The 25,669-nt window shown below is 31.5% G+C and overlaps 3 protein-coding genes and 1 non-coding gene across 6 annotated transcripts; 3 read left to right on the top strand and 1 right to left on the bottom strand.

Moving 5' to 3' along the window:
• Positions 1-1,030: 1,030 nt before the first annotated feature.
• TRNAA-AGC (transfer RNA alanine (anticodon AGC)) lies at positions 1,031-1,103 on the top strand. The gene has a single exon. It is a non-coding gene; the product is annotated as a tRNA-Ala (tRNA).
• A 9,685-nt stretch (positions 1,104-10,788) lies between these two features.
• Positions 10,789-17,530, top strand: LOC133703867 (kinesin-like protein KIN-14N). Of its 3 annotated transcripts, none has more exons than XM_062128585.1 (17): positions 10,789-10,942; positions 11,172-11,424; positions 11,515-11,659; positions 11,734-11,843; positions 11,942-12,061; positions 12,151-12,354; positions 13,845-14,021; positions 14,103-14,177; positions 14,286-14,432; positions 14,507-14,645; positions 14,765-14,874; positions 15,154-15,315; positions 15,399-15,604; positions 16,196-16,277; positions 16,367-16,471; positions 16,565-16,669; positions 17,196-17,530. In XM_062128585.1, exons 2-17 carry the CDS (start codon positions 11,233-11,235, stop codon positions 17,373-17,375), a joined length of 2,259 nt encoding a protein of 752 aa, XP_061984569.1. In that variant the 5' UTR covers positions 10,789-10,942; positions 11,172-11,232; the 3' UTR covers positions 17,376-17,530. The 3 variants fall into 3 exon arrangements, with proteins under 3 accessions (XP_061984569.1, XP_061984576.1, XP_061984584.1); XM_062128592.1 differs by having other exon boundaries at positions 10,806-10,916; XM_062128600.1 differs by having other exon boundaries at positions 10,830-11,424; positions 13,845-13,922.
• A 136-nt stretch (positions 17,531-17,666) lies between these two features.
• LOC133703884 (photosynthetic NDH subunit of lumenal location 3, chloroplastic) lies at positions 17,667-18,817 on the bottom strand. Its single transcript, XM_062128611.1, has 3 exons — positions 18,458-18,817; positions 18,038-18,324; positions 17,667-17,911 (listed from the first exon to the last, which is right to left on the bottom strand). Exons 1-3 carry the CDS (start codon positions 18,732-18,734, stop codon positions 17,765-17,767), a joined length of 711 nt encoding a protein of 236 aa, XP_061984595.1. The 5' UTR covers positions 18,735-18,817; the 3' UTR covers positions 17,667-17,764.
• A 1,534-nt stretch (positions 18,818-20,351) lies between these two features.
• LOC133702826 (thioredoxin-like protein CXXS1) lies at positions 20,352-22,084 on the top strand. Its single transcript, XM_062127140.1, has 3 exons — positions 20,352-20,540; positions 20,722-20,844; positions 21,733-22,084. Exons 1-3 carry the CDS (start codon positions 20,439-20,441, stop codon positions 21,886-21,888), a joined length of 381 nt encoding a protein of 126 aa, XP_061983124.1. The 5' UTR covers positions 20,352-20,438; the 3' UTR covers positions 21,889-22,084.
• Positions 22,085-25,669: the final 3,585 nt, after the last annotated feature.

Here is a 25,669-nt window from a genome sequence, read left to right as displayed (position 1 = left end):
ATAGTTTATGTCAAATCTTTTGCTGTAAGAGAGAAGAGACAGGTCCAAGAAATGATCATGCACGAGACAATCGCTATCAAGCAATCCTTGCTAACACAGCAAGGATGCTTTGCAGATGGCGAATTCGGAGAACTTTCACTGGAACAAACATGTTTTCTAACAAGCAATGGATTAAGAGACCGCTCTTTTCTGATGAAAACCAAGACTAATTCCAGGCATGAGATCAACTAGAAAATCACAACGAGAAGAAGGCGAAACATTTCCTATTAAAACTCAGATGGATGATAAATCGGCTATAGCTATAATTCCCATGCCCATTCATAGTGACTTGAAGTAGGTAATTCGAACAAGACTTCGCCTTATTTCAAGACAGGTTCAGTAACATACAAAGAGAAGATGAAAGGGCTTAATATCAAGAGAGAGGGAGAGGTTGATTGAAGGATCTTAGCCTAGAACGTTACGAACTGTTCACCTGAAAGTGACAAGACTAAGGCTACCACACCTCGTCGATCTCTAAACTGGAAATTCAAAAGTACATCTTCTTATCAGCAAACAGCATGGCGTGTAAGTAGAAAATGGTCAATCAGGCAAAGAAAAAGTACTTTGCTCCACCAAACACCATTGGTTTGAGTAATTCTTGAAAGGGAAAATTGTCATCAAGAATGCTGATGAAGGAGGAGATACTTCTTACATGACGCAATTACTGTTTCAAATTAACATCATAGACAAAGAAAGCACAGACTCAAAGCTGGACTTTACAAAGCTTCATCTCATGCAAACTGATAATTGCCATAAGTATAAAGCAAACAAACATATGCAGAGGGAAAACCATATCCAATGATTAGTCTTTAACATGTCATAATCATGTGATTTACTACAATATTCACTACAAGAAGTATAAAACCATATCCCGTTCTCAGCATTTGGCATGCAAGTCGCATCTCACCAAAGGAAAAAGAAAAGGGTTAGAAACTGCAGCATTTTCTCATGCTAACTGTTATATAGTAGTAAAATGATAGAGGAGCAAGAAGGGGATGTAGCTCAGATGGTAGAGCGCTCGCTTAGCATGCGAGAGGTACGGGGATCGATACCCCGCATCTCCACGTTTTCTTTTTCCTGTTTTTATTTGATTTCTTCCTTATTATGGATCCTGATTGGGCTCTTAATATGACTGTGGATATTCAGTCAAAGCAATTTGCAAATGTTTTTTCTTTAGGCCCATTAACAACACATCTTGGTCCATAATAAGGAAATGAGAAGGCCCATGAAGTCTTACATGTAAATCTCCTGATGATTTTTTACTTTGCACTATAATTATCCTGAATAATGTTCAAAATATTGTGTTTTTTTTTTCTATTCCTAGAAATATTTAAGACTATTAATTTGACCCTTTATAATGCATAAAACTGGCTTGTCATTAATTAACTAACAATTAAGAAATCTTTCTCTGGATTAATTAACTAAATGGATAGACGCGGTTTCTTGCTTTTTAAAAAAGAGAAAAAGAAAAGGAAAAGAACTCGGTGTCATGTTCGAAAAAGAACCACCCTTGGAAAAGAAAAAGGCAACAAGGCAAACAGTCAACAGTGCCAAATGTCAAGGAAATGGTGCAGTGCAGAGCATCATGATTTTATCAACATAAAGTCAATGAAATTAGTCAAACACAAGATCAATAGCAAGCACAGCACTAAATCTCACAATTATTATTTCCTTCTTTTTTTTTCTTTTTTTTTTTGGTTGTTGCAGGCCATCCTCATCTTGTTGCTCCAATGACGATGGTGTGTAGCACAACTTCTCAAGAGAAAAGGAGGAGCAAACTGGCAAGCATTTTTCAACTATGGGAGTGCCGTCCCCCTCCGGCCTTAAAGTAGCAAATCTGCCAAATGTATGGTTCTCAAGGATTTGTGTTGACTCAAACAACAGACAGCATAATTAGAGTGCCAAGTTTTATTTAATCTAATCCGAGGGAGTGCAAATTGACTAAAAAGTACACATTTTCATCATAAATGGACTTGTTATTTTTTATTGAAAATAGTATTGCTTTTTTTACTATCACAAAGGTATTTACTTTTTTCTCCTCAATTATTAGAAGCATAAGTGGATGTAAATCTTTTTTATTTGGGATATGTAAATCATCAAAAGAAAAAAGAAAGAAAGAGGACATGTTGCTTTTGATTATCACGGGTGGAATATTTTGTCAATATTTAAGTTATATTCAATCAATATATAAATTACCAACGAATTTCCTGATTGAAATTTATCGTCAGCAAAGTTATTGTTAAGGATTTCAGGTCCATTAGTAATTCAATCAATAAAAAGACTTACCGACAAAAATATTGACAAAATACTCACACTAAATAAATATATTTGTTGACCATTATTTCTATTGGAAATATACATCGGTAAATTTTACTTACAGCTCAACGATGGACTAACCTTTAGCAATTGATCGTGTATCGCCGATGGATTCTCCGATGAAATCATCAATTATTATCAAATACATCGAGATATTTGTCGATTATTATCAATTAGAGAACAACGTGAATTTCCAGGGATGTTAGGGAGCATTGACTGTATGCATTGAAAATGAAAGAAATGCCCAATTACATGGCATGGGATGAATACTAGTCATTGTCGTGATCCAACTATAATTCTAGAGGCGGTGGCTTCACAAGATCTTTGGATATGGCATGCCTTGTTAGGAATGCCCTGGATCATTAAATGATATTAATGTTCTTGATCGGTCACCTATCTTCGCTGCACTTGCTGAAGGTCGTACTGCTCCTGTAAATTATACAATTAATGAGTATGAATATACAATGGAATACTATTTAGCAAATGAGATTTATCCTAATTGGTCAACCTTTGTTAAGATAATCCCAAGAACATTAGGAGCAAAGAGAAAGTATTTTGCACGTAAGCAAAAGTCCGCAAGAAAGGATGTGGAGCAGGCATTTGGGGTGCTCCAATCTCGTTTTGTAATTGTACGTGGACCTGTTCGATACTAGGATGAAGAAACGTTTGCAAATATTATGAAAGCTTGCATAATAATGCATAATATGATTATTGAGGACGAATGAGCAATTAACCTTGGATTTGACCATGAACTTGAAGTCAATTCCTTTATATCAGTGTCATATGGTGAAATACCATAACTGCATGATTTTCTTCAAACTCATAATCAAATTAGGGATAGAGCAACTAGCTCTCAACTACAAGAAGATTTGATTGAATATTTATGGGAACAATATGGCAACGAGTAGAATCATTATATTTGACCTTCTTATGTTATCATAATTTTCAAGTTTTCTATGTGTTTTTTTCATTATGGTTGTTATCTTTTAAATTAATTAATCCTACTTATTGTTGTTAAGTGTTAGAGATTTGTTACAGTTACCTCCCTAACTTTATTTATTCCTTGTCTACGTTTAAGTTGTTCCTTTGCAGCCTTCTGACCAATTGGTATATCTTGATAAATTAACGGTCACTATCTTCTCTTAAACTAACAGAATCATGGGTAGATGGAGCCGATGAAACCGGACTTGCATTGACATGACTTTTTTGTTTCTTGTTTGACCTTTGATGTTGACTTGCACGCTCAAATTGCCATTTGGGTTCTTTTCTTAAGATAACCTAATAATGTTCTAGTTGAAATTGTTTGTCAACGCAGGAAACATACATTTGCCGAGTATCATTAATCTGGTAAAAAATTGGAGAAATTCAATAATGTTAAAATATGTGTTAAATAATTTAACATGGAAATGAATATTATAATTACCCTTGATTCTTCAATCATTCCACTTTGCTGACGATTTTCAATTTGAGTAACAAATCCAACAAATTTACTGACTTTTCTATTTATTTCTTACCATCTACTTGAGATGCTTATTTGGGAATGATTATTAAAGTTTTCTCCATTCTATACAAAGTAAGCATGTACTTGAGCGTAAAATTTTTTTGTTTGTTGTTCAACTCTTGTAATTGGATCCTTGCTTGTATTTAACCATGTAGAGACAAGTACACAATCTTCCTCTAGTGAGAAGTTTTTACTTCTTTGTAATTTTTTTATTGTATAGACATTTAAATTCAAATATGTTAAGTCATCAATTAATTGATTAGAATCACTTGGTTAAGAGAGAATATCTTCTGATTCGCTCTTAAAAAAGTGTAAAAGAACTTGGAAAATTTGAATCCATCTACATTAAAAAAAAAAAACTCAAGTGAAAACCTTATAAGAGGGTGTAGAGGAAGCTCACATTCAATGTCTAGCAATTTTATAGTTTCCATACATGTGAATTAATAATAAGAATTGCCAAGAATTGCCTTTTACTTGTTCTAACATTAATCTAATCATACAACCATTACAATTTGACCATTTTTGGGAACTAAAAAAGGATTGATATGCTGATTTAATTGCATTTCCAACAAGACAAAATATAATTGACCTTAAATTAAAACATACAATCAAACATAAATTTAAGATATGCCACTCCATGCTTTTATCAATATCAGCTACCATCATTACTTCCTCTCAATTTTGTCAAAGATAACAATATAAATAAAAATTGTCTTCCTTAATCCGTATCAAAAACATAAAATAAAAAAGAAATAAAAATCATCATAAATAGCAAATTAACAACAAATGATCTTAAGAATCAAGAGATACAAAAGAAAAAAAATAGAAAAAGTCTTTAAGCAAGCACACCTTTTAATTTCAACTAATTAACATAACCAATGTTATTAATTAACCGAAGGACAATTGATTCTTGTTTTTCTAAATTAGAGAGAAGGTGAGGCACAATGCAAGGTTTTAAAATTTACAAGTAAGTTTTCTTCCTTCTGTTCTACTTTTAAAGAAAAAAATAGACGTTGGCCAACAGATACAAAATAAGATGATGGCTAACGGATATAAAACAAACGAAAAAAATGTTGGCTAACAGAAAAAGTGTACGCTTATTTACTTTTATCTTTTTTACAGAGAAATGTAGAAATGACACTTCAAAATAAAAATAGCTATTTTAACTATTCATATGGCTGACCGGTTGAAATGGTTAAAAGCAAAATAAAAGGTAAAAGTACATTTTTTTCATTTTACCTATTCTTTTAGCTGTTGCGTTGGAGATGCTCTTACTGAATAACTAAAAGAGACAGATATAAGAATGCGAGAGAATGCCTATGTAGAGATATTTTTATTATATTTGAGGAGTCATGAATTTGATTTTCTCTCTCTTTCATGTGTCTATTTAAAAAAAAAAAAAGAATGGGCCAATGGAGTAATTAATATGATGCCACTCATTATTCTTTAAGCACCATAAAATTTTCATAGCATCTGTATTAGTTTTTTTTATATGATTTTTGAATTATAATTTTTTATTTTGAGCCATAATTTAAAAATTATTTTTTATAAATAACTTACAATTAATATAAGTATATTTAATAAAAAGATTCAAAATAATTAGCATAAACTACATATATATTTTTCATTGCTAAAAACACCACTAGCTAGCTCGTTGACTCCTCCTAGTCCTAGCTAGCTAGATCCATTTTTGTTTCCAAAAGAAATTTCAATATGCACTAATGAGCATTCTTTATTAATGCTTCACTACGCATCGATCTAACTACAGATCACAGCACCAAATAAAATGGGTTATCTTCAAGATGAAAGGTTCATCATCTTTACGCTGAATCTAAGTGTAGATCTCATCTCATTTTGCTTCATAAAGAGGCAAATATATATCACCATCAAGACAAAATTAATGCCACCAAATTCTTAACACTGCCATATATTACCAGGCAGCAAATTATTCTCCACATAAAATCATCCACGTACGTGCCCTAGCTAGCAACAAGACAACATGCACATGCACTAGCGAGCGTGTCAGCATTAAATCCAAAATCAATGAAAACCCGTAACATTTTTTCAAGGCAAATTAAGATGTTTGATTAATTTGTCGACTGTGAGTAACTTGGACCCAGAATAATATATAGTTGAGCCATGAACATCAAGGAACAGCTCCAGGAGAAAGATGCCTGGACGTTAATGGCTCCATCAGGTATAGAGAGGAGAGATTCTGCTGATCTTTCAAGTTGGAAAAACAATGTAGCATATATCGCCATGGAACACTCTTTTCAAGAGTACTTAGCTAGGGCAACACGCATAGGATAAAGTTTTATAAACTCTTTTGGAAGGACACAAAGTGATGGGAATGGCTGAAGAAGAAGCATCCAAGAAGAGATTATTATTATTATTATTATTATATGAAAAGGATCACATGAATGGAACTGAGCACCAAAGGCAAATAGATATAACAACTACTCGCACCATGTGAGATGGGGACTTTTGCTCTTAGTATAATATTTGTCACCAAATCTAGGAGAGAGTGATGAGAGGGTTTTTTTTATTAAAGTGAAAGTGAAAATTCTTGACACCCATTTGACGCAAAGGGGAAATTATTTGTCCAATCTTATGGTATATACCATACACCACAGGTCAGGCAGTCGTCTCTCTGGGCTGGTAAAAGAGAGACTATTTATGTTTTTTTCTCTAAGTTATGTGCTTGTTTAATTATTAGGTATGGGAAAGGGACTCTATGCTCCTTTCACGACGTTTAACCTGATTATTTGCCACTTTTCTGGTTTCCCGAATTGGTAACTTTGCCGGAATTTGTTTTTAACCCATGTTTTTCGTTGCCATCTTATGTTTTTAAATTGTTTTAATATATTAATTTTAAAAATAAATTTAAAAATATATAAAAATATATTATTTTAATGTATTTTCAAATAAAAATAAATATTAAAAAATAACCGCTACATCAATATTAAATACTATCTTAATGACTCGTCAATTTTAGGTCTCGCTCTAACAAGATTATTAATTATTTTTATTAAAATAATATCGTTTTGATTAAAAATACATATTAAATTTTAAATTTAATTGAATCTATTCTTAATTCACGACTTGAATCCTAAATAACATCCTTCGTAACTGAATTTTATAACTATAATAAAAATAATAACTTTCCTCTCCTCGTATCTACTTAAATTCCCGCATCCATCTTGAACTTTGAAAAGAATGTTCAAATTGAAAATCCAATTTACTCTAAAAAAGATATAAATCCAATTGTTAAACCTATTTCTGCTATTTATTTTTCTCATGGAAAAGAAAAAAGGTACTGTTCAAAGTTTTTTTTTTTTTTTGCATGCAAACTAAAGAATTAGTACTCTATATTTATCATCATTACATTACATGTGTCATTGTGTTTATATATATGTTTGTAGCTTCGATGATATAAAACAATTATTTTCTTTATTTTTGTAGTATTTCTCCATGTATTTATTACGTAATCATTGGCCAACCGAACTTGAAAGACAGAGAATTCAGATGACTCTAGAGTGTTTGTTTGTTAAAATTTGGTGCTTGATTGATAGCTTGGACCTTTCCCAATTTGTCACCAAATTAATATTTGGTTGCCGTATATATTCGTGCCATCCACCCCCTTTTTTTTTTTTCAATGTACATAAATATATTATCATTATTATTATTTTAATTTAACTAGATGTCCGTGCCAGTTTCGTATACTTCGACTAATTTTACGGGCCTTGAAGTTAACGATCATGTAAGCCTTCAATTGCTATCATATGAGTAACCACAAAGTTAAAACCTGAAACCATAAAAAAAAAAAATTTATTGATCCCAAACTTTTATTATTAAGCTTTCATCTAGATGATTATATTATTATTATTATTATTATTATTATTATTATTATTTGGACTGGTCTTATTTATGACACGTATGTTGCATTTGTGCAAATATTTTTTTTTTTTGTTGGAAAATGGCAGGCACGCATTGTTTTTAGTTATTTGAGATTGCTTCTAGGAAAAGTATTGTGATGTAAAAGGTGGCAGCTTTTTTTTTTTTTTTTTTTTTTTTTTTTATTAATCATGTCTTGGAGACCTATAGGAAAAAAAAAACCACTCAAGTTCTTTAAAGTATAGTATCTGTAATATTTACAGATCACATGGTAAATGAGTTATTAAACCTGGTGAATTCAACACCTGGGTATTTGAATTTCAGGTTTTCCTGGTATATAAGTTTTTTTAGTTGTTAGTTTGTTTATTATTCTTGTATTTTTTTTTATATTATTTAAATTATCAATTAAATCAATTATTTGAGTCTTTAATTTTTTTATCATAATATTTTTTTACATTAAAAAAATTATTAGGTCCATGGGGAGGCATGAACAACAAACCTAGTCTCATCTAGACCCTTTTATAAAAATTTTAATGATTTTGAATTTCATCATTTAATACAAATTTATGGTATATTATTTTTTTCAATTTATTGCTCAATTTTTCATGTTTTTTTGTTAAAGTTATTTTTCTTTTTAATTTTACCAATCAATAAAAAATTATAATTGCTATTTAATTTGTTTTTTATTTCAATTTTTATCCCTATTTTTTAATTGCTATTTTTTATGTAATTGATTTTATTTTTATTTTTATCTTTTAACCTTTGATATTTTGGGGACTAAGCTCTATAATTTTTTTTATTTATAGTGCTTCGGTCTAATGATATAAGTCATATATTTAAAAAGTTAACAAGGATTAACACATCTTTTTTTCTTGCTTATATTTCAGATTTAGTTTTTTTTTAAAACTATTTTTTTATTGAATTAAACTAATTGATTAAATATAAATATCATATATTCGTTTCATGATATTTTGTTTGACTCTTTATTTTGTTTTAATTCATATTTTATTATATTATTATGATTTTATGTTTTGAATTGCATATTGCAGATTTTACAAGTTAATCATGACTAATCTAGACCCGTCCCATATGTCTCAATATTTTTTTATAATATGATGTTCACTATATCACCATTTTAATATTTAAAAAATATTTTATCTAGCATATATCAAAGTTTTTCTCTATAGTATCTTTACATTTTTTTTTAAGTTCAGAAAATATTTATTTAACCTGCGGTGAGAGTGCGTGCCAAAAATGTAGTGGTAATAAAAGTCAAGGGTATTTGGGTCTTATCCGTCTCTTAACAATGATGGCATCCATCCAACTATCCCTCATTTTAAAAGCTCTAGTCCCATTTCCAACGGTTAACTATATACGACAGGAACAACCTAACTATATATGGATAAATTAACTTATCTGGTCCTTCATATTTCTGAATTTAGTTATTTTAACCCCTCACCTAAAACTTTGAGCGTTTCAATCCCTGCACTTCTTAGAGCCTGTTTTACTAAATGGTGCTTTTTTTTTTGTTTTTTTTCACCAAAAGCCAATAAAGTATTTGGAAATAATCTCAAAAGCTATTTTCAAAGTTATTTAAAAGCTAAAATCAGAGTTTACAAAATAAGATTTTAGGCTTTTTGATTACACGATATTCTTTTTATCCCATAAAAGAATTTTTCTTTTATTATTTAGTCATGCTAGAATGCATTTCTCTTATTAAAAAAAAACCAAAAATTAATTATCTTACTTTATTGTTTCATCATTGATTAAAAATTAAATTGACATGATTTTGCAATTCAGCCACATTAATTTGAAAGACAAAGCAATAAAATCAATAAAAAATTCATAAGTTAACATACTATTTAATTGTTTTTTAATCCACGTGAAAAACCAAGTAGAAATTCTTTATATTACGGGAGAAATAACATAAAATATTTCTAAATATTTTCTTACAATTATAATAGCATCAACAACCATAGCTATGTCAAATGGAAACTATGTCTCGCTTGTTTGGTCATATAATAAAAAATAAGTTGAAAAACACTTTTCAGTATTTGGTTATATCATGAAAAATAACTTATTAATATTTTATTTTTTTGAAGTTTGTTAAAATAATGAGAAAAAAATATTACAAATTAAAAAGTTGAATGATAATAAAATTGAAAAAAAATATAATTTCATAAATTATCTCAAATAAAATAAATAATAATCAAAATAATGGAGATCAAATCTAACAAATAAAAAAATTTGAAAGATGAAGAAATTAAAATAATAATAATTACCATTTCATAAATTATTTCAAATAAAATAAGTAACAATTAAAAGAATGAGGACCAAATTTGATAGATAAAAACTTTCAATTAAAAAATGATAAGGAAAAAGCAAATAACAATTATAAAAATGAGGACCAAAGTTAATATAAAAATTAAATTTCTTAGGGATGAAATTGAAAAAAAAATATTCAAAACAAAATATATATAGCAACCAAAAGTTTGAGGATCAAATTTGATATAATTAACAAATAATATAACATTTTTAAATTTTTCCGTTGATTAACTTTTTTAATAACAAACAAACATAAGAAAGTTTGAAAAGTGATTTCAGAAAACTACTTTCCATCAAATAAACACCCCGTTAATGTTTTCTTATTTGAGCACTTCCATTTGGATGAAACACAACTTACACAAGACTTTGGGTGCCTAAAATTTCAGTGAAGGGATTAAAATGACAAAATATAGAAACTATGAGGACCACATAAAGGTATATAAATCTCACAGTGCTCCCTTTCTAATTTCTAACCTGAGCTCAGCACTCTCTGCTCTGCAAATATATGAATCTTTCCTTCCTGCTCTTAAAAGCAATGGTTGTGATTACACTTGATAGCTTTGAATACAATCAATGGCCCCCACCAAACTCTAGACCAAACTTACCTATCTATCTCTCTATCTAAATATAAATATAAATATAAATATAAATATAAAATATAAAATATTTCTTCTAAATAACTTTATTTAATAAATAAAAAAATAGAAAAAAACAAACACACTCTTTCTCTCTCTTGTTGCTTCAAAATGGCCTGCAAGGATCAGAACACAAACCTCCACTTATGTCTTAACACCTCTACAATAGCCATTTCTTTTCTACTGCTTCTAATCCTCCTGCACAAGTGAGCGCCTTTTAAATTTCTAAAATGTGGGTTTTCTTCTTCAGGCTCTTCTTAGTAATGGGTCTGGTCTTTTTTTGTTGATGATGAGTTTTTTTTGTTGTTTTTTGAGAGAAGTTTATTTGTGATCTTCACATGTTTAGCTTATAGTTTACATTTTTAAAACCCGGGCTTTCATCTCCATGTGAGCAATTATTTTTTGTGTTTCGTATTTTGGGCTAAAGGCCTTTTCTTTTCTTTTCTTTGCTGGGTTTTCAGAAGTATATTGGTGATGAGTTGCGTGTAGATTAGTGGCAAGAGCTTGGATTTGAAAAAAAAAATGGTTGGGACGGCAAATAATGGCAGAATGAGGCATGCATTTTCAGTTGTAAATGGTGAGCAAGAAGTTGGTTTAAATAGTGCACCACCTAGTAATGCTGGATCAGAGTATGGTAGCTTTGAGTTCACAAGAGAAGATGTTTATGCTTTATTGTGTGAGAGAATGAAATACAAAAACAAGTTCAATTACAAGGTCAGTGACAGTTTTTCTGGTTTTTAATGTTACAAGTGATTTAGTTAGCAATTTTTGTTTAAAGATTGACTGTTTTTTGGGGTTCTGTAGGAGAGATGTGAAAACATGATGGATTATATAAAGAGGTTAAGGCTATGTATCAAATGGTTTCAAGAGCTAGAAGGAAGTTACCTCTTTGAGCAAGAAAAGTTACAAAATGCTTTGGATTTTGCTGAGAGTAGATGTGCTGAAATGGGTATGTTTGCTTTTTTGTTTTCCTTTCTTTTCTTTATGTTTATTGGTTGCTGATGGATTTTTTTTTCATTTTAGATTTGATAGTGAAAAACAAGGAAGAAGAATTAAATTTGATTATCGTGGAGTTGAGAAAGAGCCTTGCTTCTCTACAAGAGAAACTTTCCAAAGAGGAATCTGAGAAGTTGGTAAGAAAGAGTAGATGAAAACTTTGGTATCCTTCACCGATACGATACTGATCTGTTAATTATCTTTCATGATTCTTCTTCTTTTCTGGATTCTCCAGGCTGCAATGGATTCTCTTGCAAGAGAGAAAGAGGCTAGACTTACCGTTGAAAAGTCACAAGCTTCCCTCTCTGAAGAGCTCGGAAAGATTCAAGGAGAGCTTCAAAATGCGAATCAAAGGGTAATATAAGAAATGTACTTTGAAATAGTCCTGATGATTTTATGAAGTGACCTTTCCTGTGCGCTTATATGCTTTGTTGAATTCTGCAGATAACATCAGTAAGTGATATGTACAAGTTGCTACAGGAGTACAATTCAAGCTTACAACTGTACAATAGCAAGCTTCAGACAGATCTTGACACAGCTCATGAAACTGTAAAGCGTGGAGAAAAAGAGAAAGCTGCTATAGTAGAGAACCTAAGCACCTTGGGGGGTCAATACATGTCATTGCAAGATCAATTTAATTCGTGCAAAGTAAGCTGGTCTCGTTCCTTTTCTTCTTGGTTGAAGTGCTGAATCATTTCTCGTGACATTTACTAGTTAAGCGCATGGTACAATATTATTCTTAATGAATAGTGAGGAAGATGACTTCAATGTTCTTGCAAGAGCAGACACTTTTGAAAAAGAATGCTTTCAGTCTTCAGGAGAAAAAAAATGTTATTACTAGGTATTACCTTTGAGGTATTTAGAAACCATTTTTTCTGGCTTGAAGTACAGAAATAAAAGTACTCCTAATTGGCATCATTATTGCACCCATGAGAAAAATACCTACAGGTTTTTTGTTTGAACTCTCTTTATCAGGATCGGAATTGATTTTTAGTGCACTTAGGCTGCAGGCACTATTGGAGCTATTGCTTTGAAAAAGCAGGCCGCCAATACTTGTTTTTTCTCATAGATCTAGTGTTTACTAATGCTTGGAAATTTTAAACGGGCCCGTTTTTTGAGAACATATCTGTTTACAATGTATGACTCCCCAAAATGAGGAATGTGGTGAATATAACTGGTTAGGTGGGAAACGAGTGCGAAGTCCAAAGTCAAACTTGAATACACATTGCTAAAAAAATGTAACCCAAATACAAGAGGAAATAAATTCCTTTCTGAAAGCTTCTTTATGTAAGCAGTCTAAATTATGATCTGAAGTTGCTAAAATGGTTTAATTTCATCTCAAATATTGTTAAGTAACATTGAAGAAACATCCAACCTAAGATTCTAAGCTGTTAGGGATATCTTCACTGATAGATCTCAAATTTGGAACGCAAGGAAAGTTGAAAAGCACTTTTCATCCAACCACTTGTCATTCAACATTAGTTATGATTTTCCATGCCAATGGGCATGGTCTTGAAAATATAACAATCAACAAGGAAGTACAAAGATTGCGGTTCTGGAAGCCTGGTCCATTTATATGTAATTATTAGCCTTATACCCTAGCATTATAGGAATTACCATCTGTGTAGAGAAGCAAACAATGTCACTAAATGAGTTGATGTGCCGTTGCTTATCTGGTGAGCTTGTCAATTTTCAGTGATCTAACTTAGCATCCTTGCTTTAGGAAAATGTTGTCAATATTAGATGGGAAAGTTCTGCAATCGGCATCCCTTTGCCAAGGGTTTTAAGATGGGTAAACAATTTAAATGGGCCTCTCCAAAGATAGTGAAATTAGGTTGCTTGCCCTGATCATGCAATCATTTGGATAAGATTTTTGTCTAGTCTACAAATGTTCAGTTATAGGAGTACTAACTAATTTTCTTGCACAGCCTTGTTAAAAGTTGTCAACTCATGTCATGAGATCTTAGTGGGGCATGTTAATAATGGCAGTGTTGTATGGTTTTCTGGATGTATATTGTTTTTATACTACACTTTATCCAGTTGAAGCATAGGATAATTTTTTTTTTCTTTTTTTTTTCCTTTTTTTCCTGCTTTTCTTTTAGCATTCCTAATCTATCATTGATGGATAAAACTATCAGGCATCCGTGAATGATGCTGCAAAGCAAAAGGATGCGCTGGTGAAAGAAGTTGCATCCGTAAGGGCAGAGTTGCAACAGGTGAGAGAGGATCGTGATCAACTGCAATTGCAAGTGCAAACTTTAACAGCTGAAGTAGTTAATTGTGAAGAGCTTGTTATAAAATCAAATGAATTAAAGGTTTGTTTTTAAAATTTAAATTTTCATTCCCTCGCTAGTCTAGTGCATTTACAATTATATTTTCTTAAATGTTATGTGCAGGAAAGATGTGTATCCCAAAGCAACCAGTTGAAGACATTGCAGGATCAGCTAGATGCCGCCCAAAATAAATTAAGGGTATTACTATCGAGCTTGCAAGAGATTTTTCCATGTGCTTGATTAGTTGCTGCTATTTTATAGTGTTATTTGAATTTATTATAATGGTTAAGGTTATTCTCTTTTTAGGTATCTGATTTATCTGCATTTGAGGCAAAAACTGAATTTGAAGAACAAAAGAAACTTATATGTGAGTTACAAAACCGCTTAGAAGATGCAGAACTTAAAATTGTTGAAGGAGAGACGTTAAGGAAAAAGCTACACAATACAATATTGGTAATCATAATCTCCTACTATTTTCTATTTGAGTACAACATACATTTATCTTATGAAGCTCTGTTATGCTGCAGGAACTAAAGGGAAATATTCGTGTGTTTTGTCGTGTACGGCCTTTGTTGCCAGAGGATAGTCCTGGTGCTGATGGAAAAGATGTATCGTATCCCACCACAACAGAAGCTCTCGGGCGAGGCATTGATCTGACACAAAATGGTATTCTTGAAATAACTTAATATTTGATTGAACTTTGTTTTACTGCTAGAATACTATTTCTCTTGCTCAAATCATATCTTGAACCTTTCAAACTAATGTCATGCTTACTTTCTCACCAGGGCAAAAATATTCTTTCACTTTTGATAAAGTTTTTATGCCTGATTCAACACAAGAGGATGTTTTTGTAGAAATTTCTCAGCTTGTTCAAAGTGCTCTTGATGGTTATAAGGTGATTTATCCAGCACTGAGTCTTTTTTATTGCATTTTCACGAACATATATGTGGCAAATGGCAACTGCATGAGTGCACTTATGTGCTTATTTGATTGTTTTTTTTTTTTTTTTGAGCCCTTTGAGAAACTTTAAGTTAATTATTTCAACTCATTGTATCTTAATTTTTTTCAGTCACTAAATTTATCTTAACTAGTTCATCTAGTCAATGATTAAAAAGAGAAATCTTGAATCTTTTTTTTCTCTTGCGGTAAGAGATGATTAGCTTTGTTTTTCTAGGTTTGCATCTTTGCCTACGGCCAAACTGGTTCTGGTAAAACCTATACCATGATGGGCAAACCAGGAAACCCGGAGCAGAAGGGGTTGATACCCAGGTCATTAGAACAAATATTCCAAACTAGGCAATCTCTTCAATCCCAAGGCTGGAAATATGAAATGCAGGTGAAAAGTAATCTCATTTGTTGTTAGAATCCATGACATAATTTTATGTATCATAATTAAGCATTTTTTTACAACAATAACAGGTGTCAATGTTGGAAATATACAATGAAACAATCCGAGATTTATTGTCAACTAAAGATTCATCAAGAACAGAGTATGGTAGTAATGGAAAGCAATACACCATTAAGCACGATGCCAACGGAAACACACATGTTTCCGATCTCACTGTTGTGGATGTTTGCAGTTCTAGAGAGGTTTCTTTTCTCTTGGATCAGGCATCTCATAGTAGGTTAGTAATGTTTAGAATATGAATATTTTCTCAAGCTCTTCCTAGTCATTTCTCTATTCTTAAAATATGGCTGTCCAAAATAGACATTTTAATCATTTAATACTTTTGTTGGTGCTGTTTAACCATCTATATGTTTATGCAATACTGTATTGTGCAATGTTTGCGAATCTCCATATTTTCTTTTTGTATTTCCAACTCTTCTTATTGTTGATACTTGCTACTATAGATAAAAATTCACAATAAAAAAAAATCTAATTTGATTGTATTCAAAAAAGGAAAATTGCTTGACATGCACACAAACAAATGTGGTGTATGTCTTCGTTCCTATTTGGTATTGCGGTTCAACCGTACTTTTGAAAATTTTGAATTTTTTTTAGCTTCAAATTAATATTTTTTTAGTGTTTTTACATCGTTTGTTTTGATGTGCTGATATCAAAATTTAATTTTTAAAAATAAAAAAATATTTTGGTGCATTTCCAAGCAAAAAAAACTTTGGAAAGCAACCTATACCACTCTTAAACAGACCCTTCAACCTGTTACCCTCAATTACAGTGCTATATGATAAAAACTTGAAATTTTTGCTTCTTGTAGGTCTGTTGGCAAGACCCAAATGAATGAGCAATCATCTAGAAGTCACTTTGTTTTCACATTGCGAATATCTGGTGTTAATGAGGTAACAATACCTTTGTTTTCCATAAGTTCTTTTCTGTTGTTCCTTTTCTTTTATCCCCTTTAAATTGAATGTCTGTTTGCATCCATTAGAACACAGAACAACAAGTACAAGGTGTTTTGAATCTTATTGATCTTGCTGGGAGTGAACGTCTATCCAAGAGTGGCTCGACTGGAGATAGATTGAGAGAAACCCAAGTATGTGACTTGACTATTGTGACCTGATAGTATTTTTTTTTAATTAATTCACTATTAGTAATCAAATTAATTTCTCTGTGCAATCTTTATCAGGCTATCAATAAAAGCTTGTCATCTTTAAGTGATGTTATATTTTCCTTGGCAAAGAAGGAGGATCATGTACCATTTAGAAACTCGAAGCTTACTTATCTATTGCAGGTAAATAATTTAAAAGACTTCAAAGAATTTTAATCTTTATGTGCTACTTGTATGGAATTATCTTTGATAAATCAAGTCTTTCATCTTTATATGATTATAGTAGCAAAATCTCATACACAACTATTAAAGAGACTTCCTTGTTGTGAGGATGATTCTTCTTTTAAGATCTTCACGCTACACTATTATATAAGGTTCATCTCTTCTCCACTCTGTATAAAGTATTTTGCATATATCTTATTGAGATCTCCTATGCCATCATTGGCGCAAAAAAAGGTTTTTATAGATAAATTAATAGCTCTTCTTGGAGCTTTCGTTCTATTATTTTTTTTGTTTGGCCTACCTGTAGTAGGTGAAAACACATCCCAAGAAAACTACCTGATTGGTTATCTTGGAAGTAAAACCTAATTTTGTGTCTTATCAAATTAAATCCTGGCTAACATGAACACTCCACACCATTCTTTCCCAGTGTTTTTGTTTATCTTGGTGATCTAAAATATTTTTTTCTTTTAATCCCATGTTCTTTCAGCCATGTTTGGGTGGAGACTCGAAGACACTGATGTTTGTAAACATTTCTCCTGATCACTCTTCACTGGGTGAGTCACTTTGCTCACTCCGATTTGCATCCAGGGTTAATGCTTGTGAGATAGGTATTCCTCGACGTCATGCCAACATGCGGTCGTTTGATTCTCGCTTGAGTTTGGGCTGATTCTAACACAAGATGATAGTATTATGTATCTCTGTCACGAGTATTGGTAAATTGAGAAAGTGAGAGTGATCCTAACACGAACTGATAGTTAGTAACCTGTATAGTGCATTACATTGTTGTTATTAAAAGGCTTTGCCCAATTATTATTTTGTTTACTAGAGAATGAGTTCCCTACGAAATTCTGTTGTAATTACCTGTTCACACTGATGTACCTGCTTAATTCCTAGTTTCTTTCATTTTCTTACATAATAACTTAATAGTTTTGCCATTTGCCTAAAAATACACGAGGAATTTTGAAATGTAAGTGGGAAGGCTAAATTGCAAATTAAGAATAAATAGAAAGTACATTGTAATGTGAATATATTGTCTTCATCACCCGTAAGGCGCAACTAGCTTTGAAGTCCATCCGGGTAATAGGTAAATTTACTCTTCAGATCAATTGGATTCTTTTGCATGACCTCTTGCAAAAGTGCTTTTGTGTCTCGATAACTTGATTTTGTATCAGGCAGGTTTTTCCTCCTTGATGCATCTTCAAGCTGTCAATGAATCAGAAACTGAACAATTAGTTCAAAGAAAGCTTGTGAAGTACCTCAACCTTTTATAAAAGGAACTTTCAGCAATTAAAACTAGAGAAGAATCTCTGCTTGTAACCGTTGATTCACCTTTTCAAAGTTGTCAAACAATCTGTTAGCCAGATCAGTAAGAGGTTGCTTGTCATCTACAGGAACTGCAGAGATAATCTTGTCCAAATCATAGTACATGAAGGTGGACTTGATTCTCAAGTACTTCCTGACATAATTCAGGGTGTCTGGTCCTATCAAATCCTCCAGAGCTAAGAGATCAAATGCATATCTCTTTACCCTACGTGCGCTACCTTCCAATCCAACATTTGCCATATAAATTCCCTTCTTCAGAAAAGAACGTGTGCCTGTCTCCTCATTTGCAAGTTCTGCACTACATAAACAATGATGAATGGTTGCAATATCAAGGGAACATATCAGAATTCTACACTCGGGCAACAATTTTGATACAAGAGAATGAGAAACTTAGCGTTCTGATGTGATGCTTATAAGAAAGCTTACTGTTCTCCACAGAAGGCACGGGCAAGGGGATATCACGAGCCCACCAATTATCCTCCGCGAGAGAGACACCAGTACTGGGATTTCCAATGAGAGCTATTGAAGCAAGGCCTAAAGCTAGTCTTCTTGTAGTTTGAAATGAATTCTCTTGAAGATTAACCGGCTTCTTGCCTAGCAATCCAGTTATTTTCATCCTTCTTTGATGTTTCTGCACGTTGACAAGTTTTGGTATGGCTGGCAGGGTCTCAGTGACTCCATTTAAGTTTGTTAAATGAGCCATTCTGTAGTGTGAAGAGTGGCAGCTCTGAGCAACTGTATTGAGTTCTTTGTTAGGTTTTGTGTTTTATCCATTCCAGGAAGTATTGGTTACTTGTGACCACCAGAAGTATATCCTCACAGAGGACAGTTTGGACATTTCCCCCCAATTAGTCTGGGATTTAAATTTTAGACTATATCTTCAGCACATTGTTCACTATGTGGTAAACTAGTTATGGCCTTTTCAATTATGCCCTTGTCTACAGTCTATATTCTAAAAGTGTAGCAGATTTCAGACCTTGAATTGTTAAATAGATCATATTAGGCCCCCTAACTCCTATCCACCCTTTTATCAGATGCTTAGTGGTAATCTGTGTGTTACTCATCCTGAGGAGCATAAAAACTTTCATTTCTTAGTTGCAAGAATCATAAACCAAGATTTGAGCCAGGAGAATCCACCCCACTTAGAATGGCCTCTTCAGTCTTCAAGTCCAAGGTCAAGAGGAAGCCTAGTAATCTAGCATGCTCTATGCAGAGGTATTATATCAACTAAATGCTAGAGTTATCCTCGCAATGTTCATTGTATATTTTAGCAGCAAGAGGTCAAGTAGACATATAAAACCTATTTCAAACAATCTCATGTGGCAGACAGAAGCAAGCATATATTGATATAAAAACAAGCCCTACGTAGGAGGGACGGGACAGCAGGCAGATATTGTCTAAGTTCTGTCAGTTCAGTATCAGGATGATGATAAGGATAATCCCAAGCCCCTTTTATGGATATAGAAGTGAGGGAAAAACATGGGTGGGCTATAGAAGCAGAATTCATTGACATTTGTGCAAAAGCAAAGCTAAACTCTAGACGTTCCCCATCAAAATAGAAAAGCTAATGGAAGTGGGAGGAAGTCGGAATTTGTATATCAACTTACTAGATCGACAAGTAATGCCAGGAATATTGATAGAACCAACAACCTTTGTCAGCTTACTACAGAACTTGTCTGAATACGTCCATAATTTCTTGATTGATTGTAGTTAAGTCTTATCTTTCCATCATCGAGAATTGAATAAAGCTAACTAGTTCATTTTACAACGTTAATTATCTCCCTTAAAACGAGGAAGATTGTGCAATGGATCGAGGAAGATTAGGAATTTGAGCTTGAGTCAACAAATGCTATGATCAATCAAGATGACTAATTAAGGGAGGATCTGGATCCCACAAACTCAACTAGAAATGAGAAAACAAAAGTAAAATACTTAAAACTGACTTTGAGTTCCTATATCCTGCAATCCTTAAAGTCAACACAGAGTTCACCATTACAGCGATCAACGTATTGTAAGCCAGGTAAGGCCATCTTAATTTTGATGACACTGAATTTCTTTTACTTCGGTAAAAGATTGTTCATGATTCATCAAGGTTCACACTTCAAGAGAGACAAATAATTACAGGATGGAGATTTAGATATTAAGAAGATCATTAGACAAATTTCAAAGATGCATGATTGACTGGATAAAGCAGAACTACTTTCCACATATGTTAGAATAGCTAAAATCTAAAGTGGGTCCAATATTATCGATTCAGCCACATCGTATTCAAAGGGAGATTGCATTGATTCTAAACCAAATAGAAAAAAACAAGCAGCATCCCGAGTTAAATTTGCCGCACTCAATAGCTAATCCAAGCCTCTATAAAGTAGACCATAAGAGCAACAGAGCAGAAAGGGAAGAAAAGATGGCTGGACATTCACAGGTCATTAAGACTAGAGTTGTCAGGATAGACTCAGAGAAATCATGGGATTTCTTCATCAATCAAGCTACCAATAAAGAATGCCCTGTAAGTAATTCTCTCTCTTTTTTCATGCGTGCCGCTGTATTGATGATCCAGCTACTTAGAATTTACGTTTCAAGAAATTCTACTCAATTCCGCCAGCTTTTATACAGAGAAGTTATCATTTTAGAGGCTAGAATTTTATAAAAATTAAAAAGAATTAGTCTTTCCTTTTGGCTCCCTGCAGGTGGTGGTGCACTTTACAGCTTGTTGGTGCATGCCCTCGGTAGCCATGAATCCTTTCTTTGAGGAAGTAGCCTCGAACTATAAACATATTCTGTTTCTCTCAGTGGATGTTGATGAAGTGAAGGTAAATTAATTTGTTCAACATAACCATTTAAAATCCTAAACTAACACACACACACACACATATTAATCTCATCAACCATATAGAAATTGATGCTGACATGCCACAGTTACTAGGGCTTCCTTCCTCTGTTTCACAAAAGTGTATGGACTGGTTTTATCTTCGAAACTCTGGTAAATTGGTGTAATTGATTCTTAAAGCTGATGAACTTTTGGCCCAGTTGTAAGTCATTGGAAAGCAAAACATGTGCAAGCCTGCAACAGGGATTTTGATCTGCTAGAGTGTTGGTCAAAATATGGAATATTTTTTTGGTATTAAAACTTGGAATTTGTTAAATCAAAGAATTGCTCTGTACTGAGTGAAGACAAATCAAATCCATATGACGGTTAAAAAAAAAACCTAAATTTTTAAATGAAATAAGTCAAAAATCTGATCTAACGTCACATGACTTGTATTTTTATTCTTATTTTGGCACCCCACCAATCACAAAGCTCACAAGACCTTATCTATGAAACCAATATAAAAAGGACAATTATAAAATGAAATTATATAAAACTCAACCCAGAGCATCCAAAGAAGCAATAACCTACTTCTTTATTGCATCAATAATCTAATCATTGCTTAATCATGGTTGCCCTTGATTTGGTCAATATCACAGCTCATGATTCAACCTAGATTCATCTGAGTTAAATTCAAAACAATGTTATTTAAAAAATATTAAAATCAAACTCTGTTTTGAGTGGATTTTCCGGTCAGTTTTCACCTAATCTTCTTGAAATCCAGCTTAAAATGATTGGGATCTATGTCAATTCAGGCTAAACATGTTCAATATCAATGCATGTCATGTGCTTTCTGATATATAATGGTGTTGTGCCCGTATAAAATAACCAGGAGATAGCTACGAGGATGGAGGTAAAGGCCATGCCAACATTTTTATTGATGATGGGAGGGGCTAGAGTGGATAAGCTGGTGGGTGCAAATCCAGAAGAGATAAGGAGAAGGATTGGTGGTTTTGTTCACACTATTCATGGATACAAAGCAATCTAAGAAGTGGACAAAGTGCCAAACATGGCATCCTCAAGGTTGTACAAGAACTTGCTGTAAATGAAGGGTTTTGCAGTGTTTTTTCTTGAAGATTTCCTCTGTGATCTGTGGGCTTGACTTGCTTGTAATTTGATTGTGGTTTCCAGGGCTTGGAAACCCTATTCAATGGTTAAAAAAATTGCCAGTTCTTTTCTCACCACTTATTTCTCCTTTTGGGAAAAAGCTAGAGGATGCGAGCATTCTCCTATCAATCGCTAGCATTGTTGAGCGTGATAATGAAGACACTTGCTAGAACACATTGCATTAACGCATCAAACATATAGTAAACAAATAATATAAAATGAGAAGTATATACCCACCAACAAGACCACATTTATATGCCTGTCCAGCTCGTGACCTTGTTAGGGAGGAATTAAAAAAAAGGTGATTTCTTCTCCTTTTAAAGATGGAATTAAGATCCTTTCCAAGTAATTATTAAGGCATGTTTGTTTCTCATAAAGTAGTTTTCAGGAAATCACTTTCCAAACTTTCCTGTGTTTGTTTGTTATTAGAAAAGTTGGTTTATGGAAAACATTTTTCGATCAACTAAAAATTTGGCTTAGTTTCTAGGAAAGTGTTTTTTCTTTTACCTGTGTTTGTTTTTCGAAAAGTGGTTTCCGAAAAATCACTTTCAAAACTTTTCTATATTTGTTTCTCTTTAGAAAAGTTGGTCAACGAAAAACACTTTTCAGTCGAAGGAAAATTTAGCTTAGTTTCCAGAAAAGTGTTTTCCTGGAAAATTTGGACGGAAAACACTTTCCGGAAGTTATGAAAAATTTAGAATTGTTATTATTTGCTGATTATATCAAATTTGATCCTTAAACTTTTGATTGCTATAAATATATATGTATATATATTTTATTTTGAATATTTATTTTTCAATTTTATCTCTTAAAATTTAATTTTTATATTAACTTTGGTCCTTATTTTTATAATTGCTATTTATTTTTTTCTTATCATTTTTTTATTGAAATTTTTATCTATCAAATTTGGTCCTCATTCTTTTAATTGTTATTTATTTTATTTGAAATAATTTATGAAATTTTTATTTTTATTATTTTAATTTATTCATCTTTTATTTTTTTAATTTTTTAGATTTGATCTCTATTATTTTGATTATTATTTATTTTATTTGAGATAATTTATGAAATTATATTTTTTTCAATTTAATTCTCATTCAACTTTTTAATTTGTAAGATTTGTTCCTCATTATTTTAATAAACTTGAAAAAAATAAAACATTAATAAGCTATTTTCCAGCTCATTTTTCATGACATAACCAAACACTGGAAAGTGTTTTCCAACTTATTTTCCATCACACTACCAAACATCAGAAAATAATTTACTTTCTCAGAATTCACTTTTCAAAAGAAAACTACTTTCCAGCAAACAAACAGGCCGTAAATTTATTTGAAGAAAGGTTTTGATGACGACTTGGATAGGTTAACACTTAAAAAAAAAAGAAGTTAAAATGTTGTTATTATGAGAAAAATTAGAAAAAGATTTATAGATTCTGACCAAGCTTTGATCATGTCATGAATCAACTCAGTTTTTTAATCGGGACATATCATATCAATTTTTTTTTGTATTATTTTCAAGTTTATCTTTTAATGTATTATATTAACAAATAAAATTTTTTTGAAAGTTGGTTTAATTGTTGATATGAATAATAAACCACTTTAATAAATTATTTGAATAATTTGTTATCAACTTTGTTTGATGGCTTAGTTGGTTAAAGCGTGTGTAGGTGCCATGAAGGTGTGTTATTTTATATATATATATGAAATAAAGGATAGACAAGAGGTTATTCACCTTTTATATATATATAAAAAATATGGGCTAGGTGCAGAGGCTTTTATTAGCCTTACGCACCTAACTCTTTGGAACAAGTCTAACCTAACATAATTTTTTTTTTTTTTATCAATTTTGTTTTTCTTTTCAATTTGATTGTTTAGCATATGATTTTTATCCACTTTTATTATTTTGTATTGAGTTTATGGTAAATCATTTTTGATAGTTTTATCATATATTAAAAGAAGAAAATTAGGAGTTCATAAATTAGGTAGAGGTTTGATGCGTTGATTAAATATTAATTAAAGAGTCGGGTTGAAATTTTTGAACTTTTTTTTATAAAAAATATCTTTTTTTTCCCTTCAAATTCCATCATTTAATATGAGATTTTTATTAAATTTTATCTTTTAGTATTGAATTGATAATAAATTAATTTAAATATTTTTATCATAAAATAAAAAAAATTTAATGACCCAATAGAGTCTATAATTGAGTCATCAGTTTAACAGCTAAACTAAATATTAAATAAAGAGTCGAACTTTGAATTTTTTATCTTTTTATTATTTTTTTAATTTCATTATTTAGTATGAGATTTTTATTGAATTTTATATTTTGATATTAAATTAATAACAAATAAATTTTTGAATTTTATATTATATAAAAAAATAAAAAAATTAATTCAACTCCATAAAATCTATAACCTAAATCACATTGATAAACTAACTAAATATTAATAAGAAGTTATATATATATATATATATTAAAAATTTAAATTATTATTTTGAGTTTAATAATAATATATATATAAAAATGAGAATCTAAATATTTGTGCTGACGTTCCAAGAACAATGGTGGACAACCTGCTGCAAAAACGCGTGCTAGTGTAAACCAAAGGAATTTGGGGGGCCCGCTTGCCTTCGTATTGTTTTGAAGCATTCAAGGGGTAGGTGGAAAGGCCAAAGGCCAATTCTCTCTCCTCACCATGCCATGCCATGCCATGCCCACACCATCACATCACCTGTGTATAAAAATCATTACCCGCCAATTGCATTCCTACAACTCAGCCTTGTTGAATCTCATTCCTATCTCCACCTATGAAAATTGCCAGAGACATTACTGGCATCCAAGTTTGGACCAGCAGAGGATCTCATTCAGGTAGCTGTCTAAGACCAAAAAAAAAGGAGAGGAAATAAAAAAAATAATACTTGGATAGAAAAAAAAATTACACGTAAAATATTTCTTTTAAGTATGTTTTGTATTCACGTCCATATATTATATTGTGTTAAATAAATATAAATACTTTATAAATATAAATATGTATTTTGATTAGATTCAGATAAATTTCAAATCAGATTTAATAATATCTATACTTCATTAATTATTCATTAGATCAAAAAATATTCATTTATTTATGTTGGGACTAATCATTATCCAACGAGTTTGAATTAATTTGTCATCTTTATTGTAAACAAATGATGGCTATAGTGTTCTATATTTTTGTTTTATATTTTGTTAGGTATTATATAATATTAAAAATTATTTTTTTATTTAATAATAGCTAATTATTGATCATTTTAAAAGTATTTTTATATATTTTTTATAACTAGATTAATTTTTTAAAATTATTAATAATAATTACTTGAAAACTAGAAATTCAATCATTTTTTTAAATTAATTTTTATCTTAAAAAAAAGTGTTCAATGTTTTTTTTTCCTAACCCAGCTCTTAAATATTGTTAATAAGACTAACAAGAATAATAATAATAAAAAGATTACGAAGACAACTAATCTTATCAAGCTATTGGACCGTGTGATCATGATCTTCAAATTTTGCCTGCTGGGCTTGATTTTCATATATTTTATCAATTTCAATCCAATCAAATCATTTTCCTTTTTTTTTTAAAAAAAAAAAACTATAATTGGGACGCCCATTTACTGGTGATCAAGATTGAAGAC

This window comes from Populus nigra, chromosome 1 (genome assembly GCF_951802175.1).
Source record: "Populus nigra chromosome 1, ddPopNigr1.1, whole genome shotgun sequence".
In the NCBI taxonomy this organism is placed as follows: domain Eukaryota; kingdom Viridiplantae; phylum Streptophyta; class Magnoliopsida; order Malpighiales; family Salicaceae; genus Populus; species Populus nigra.
This window is presented reverse-complemented; position numbering and strand designations above follow the sequence as displayed.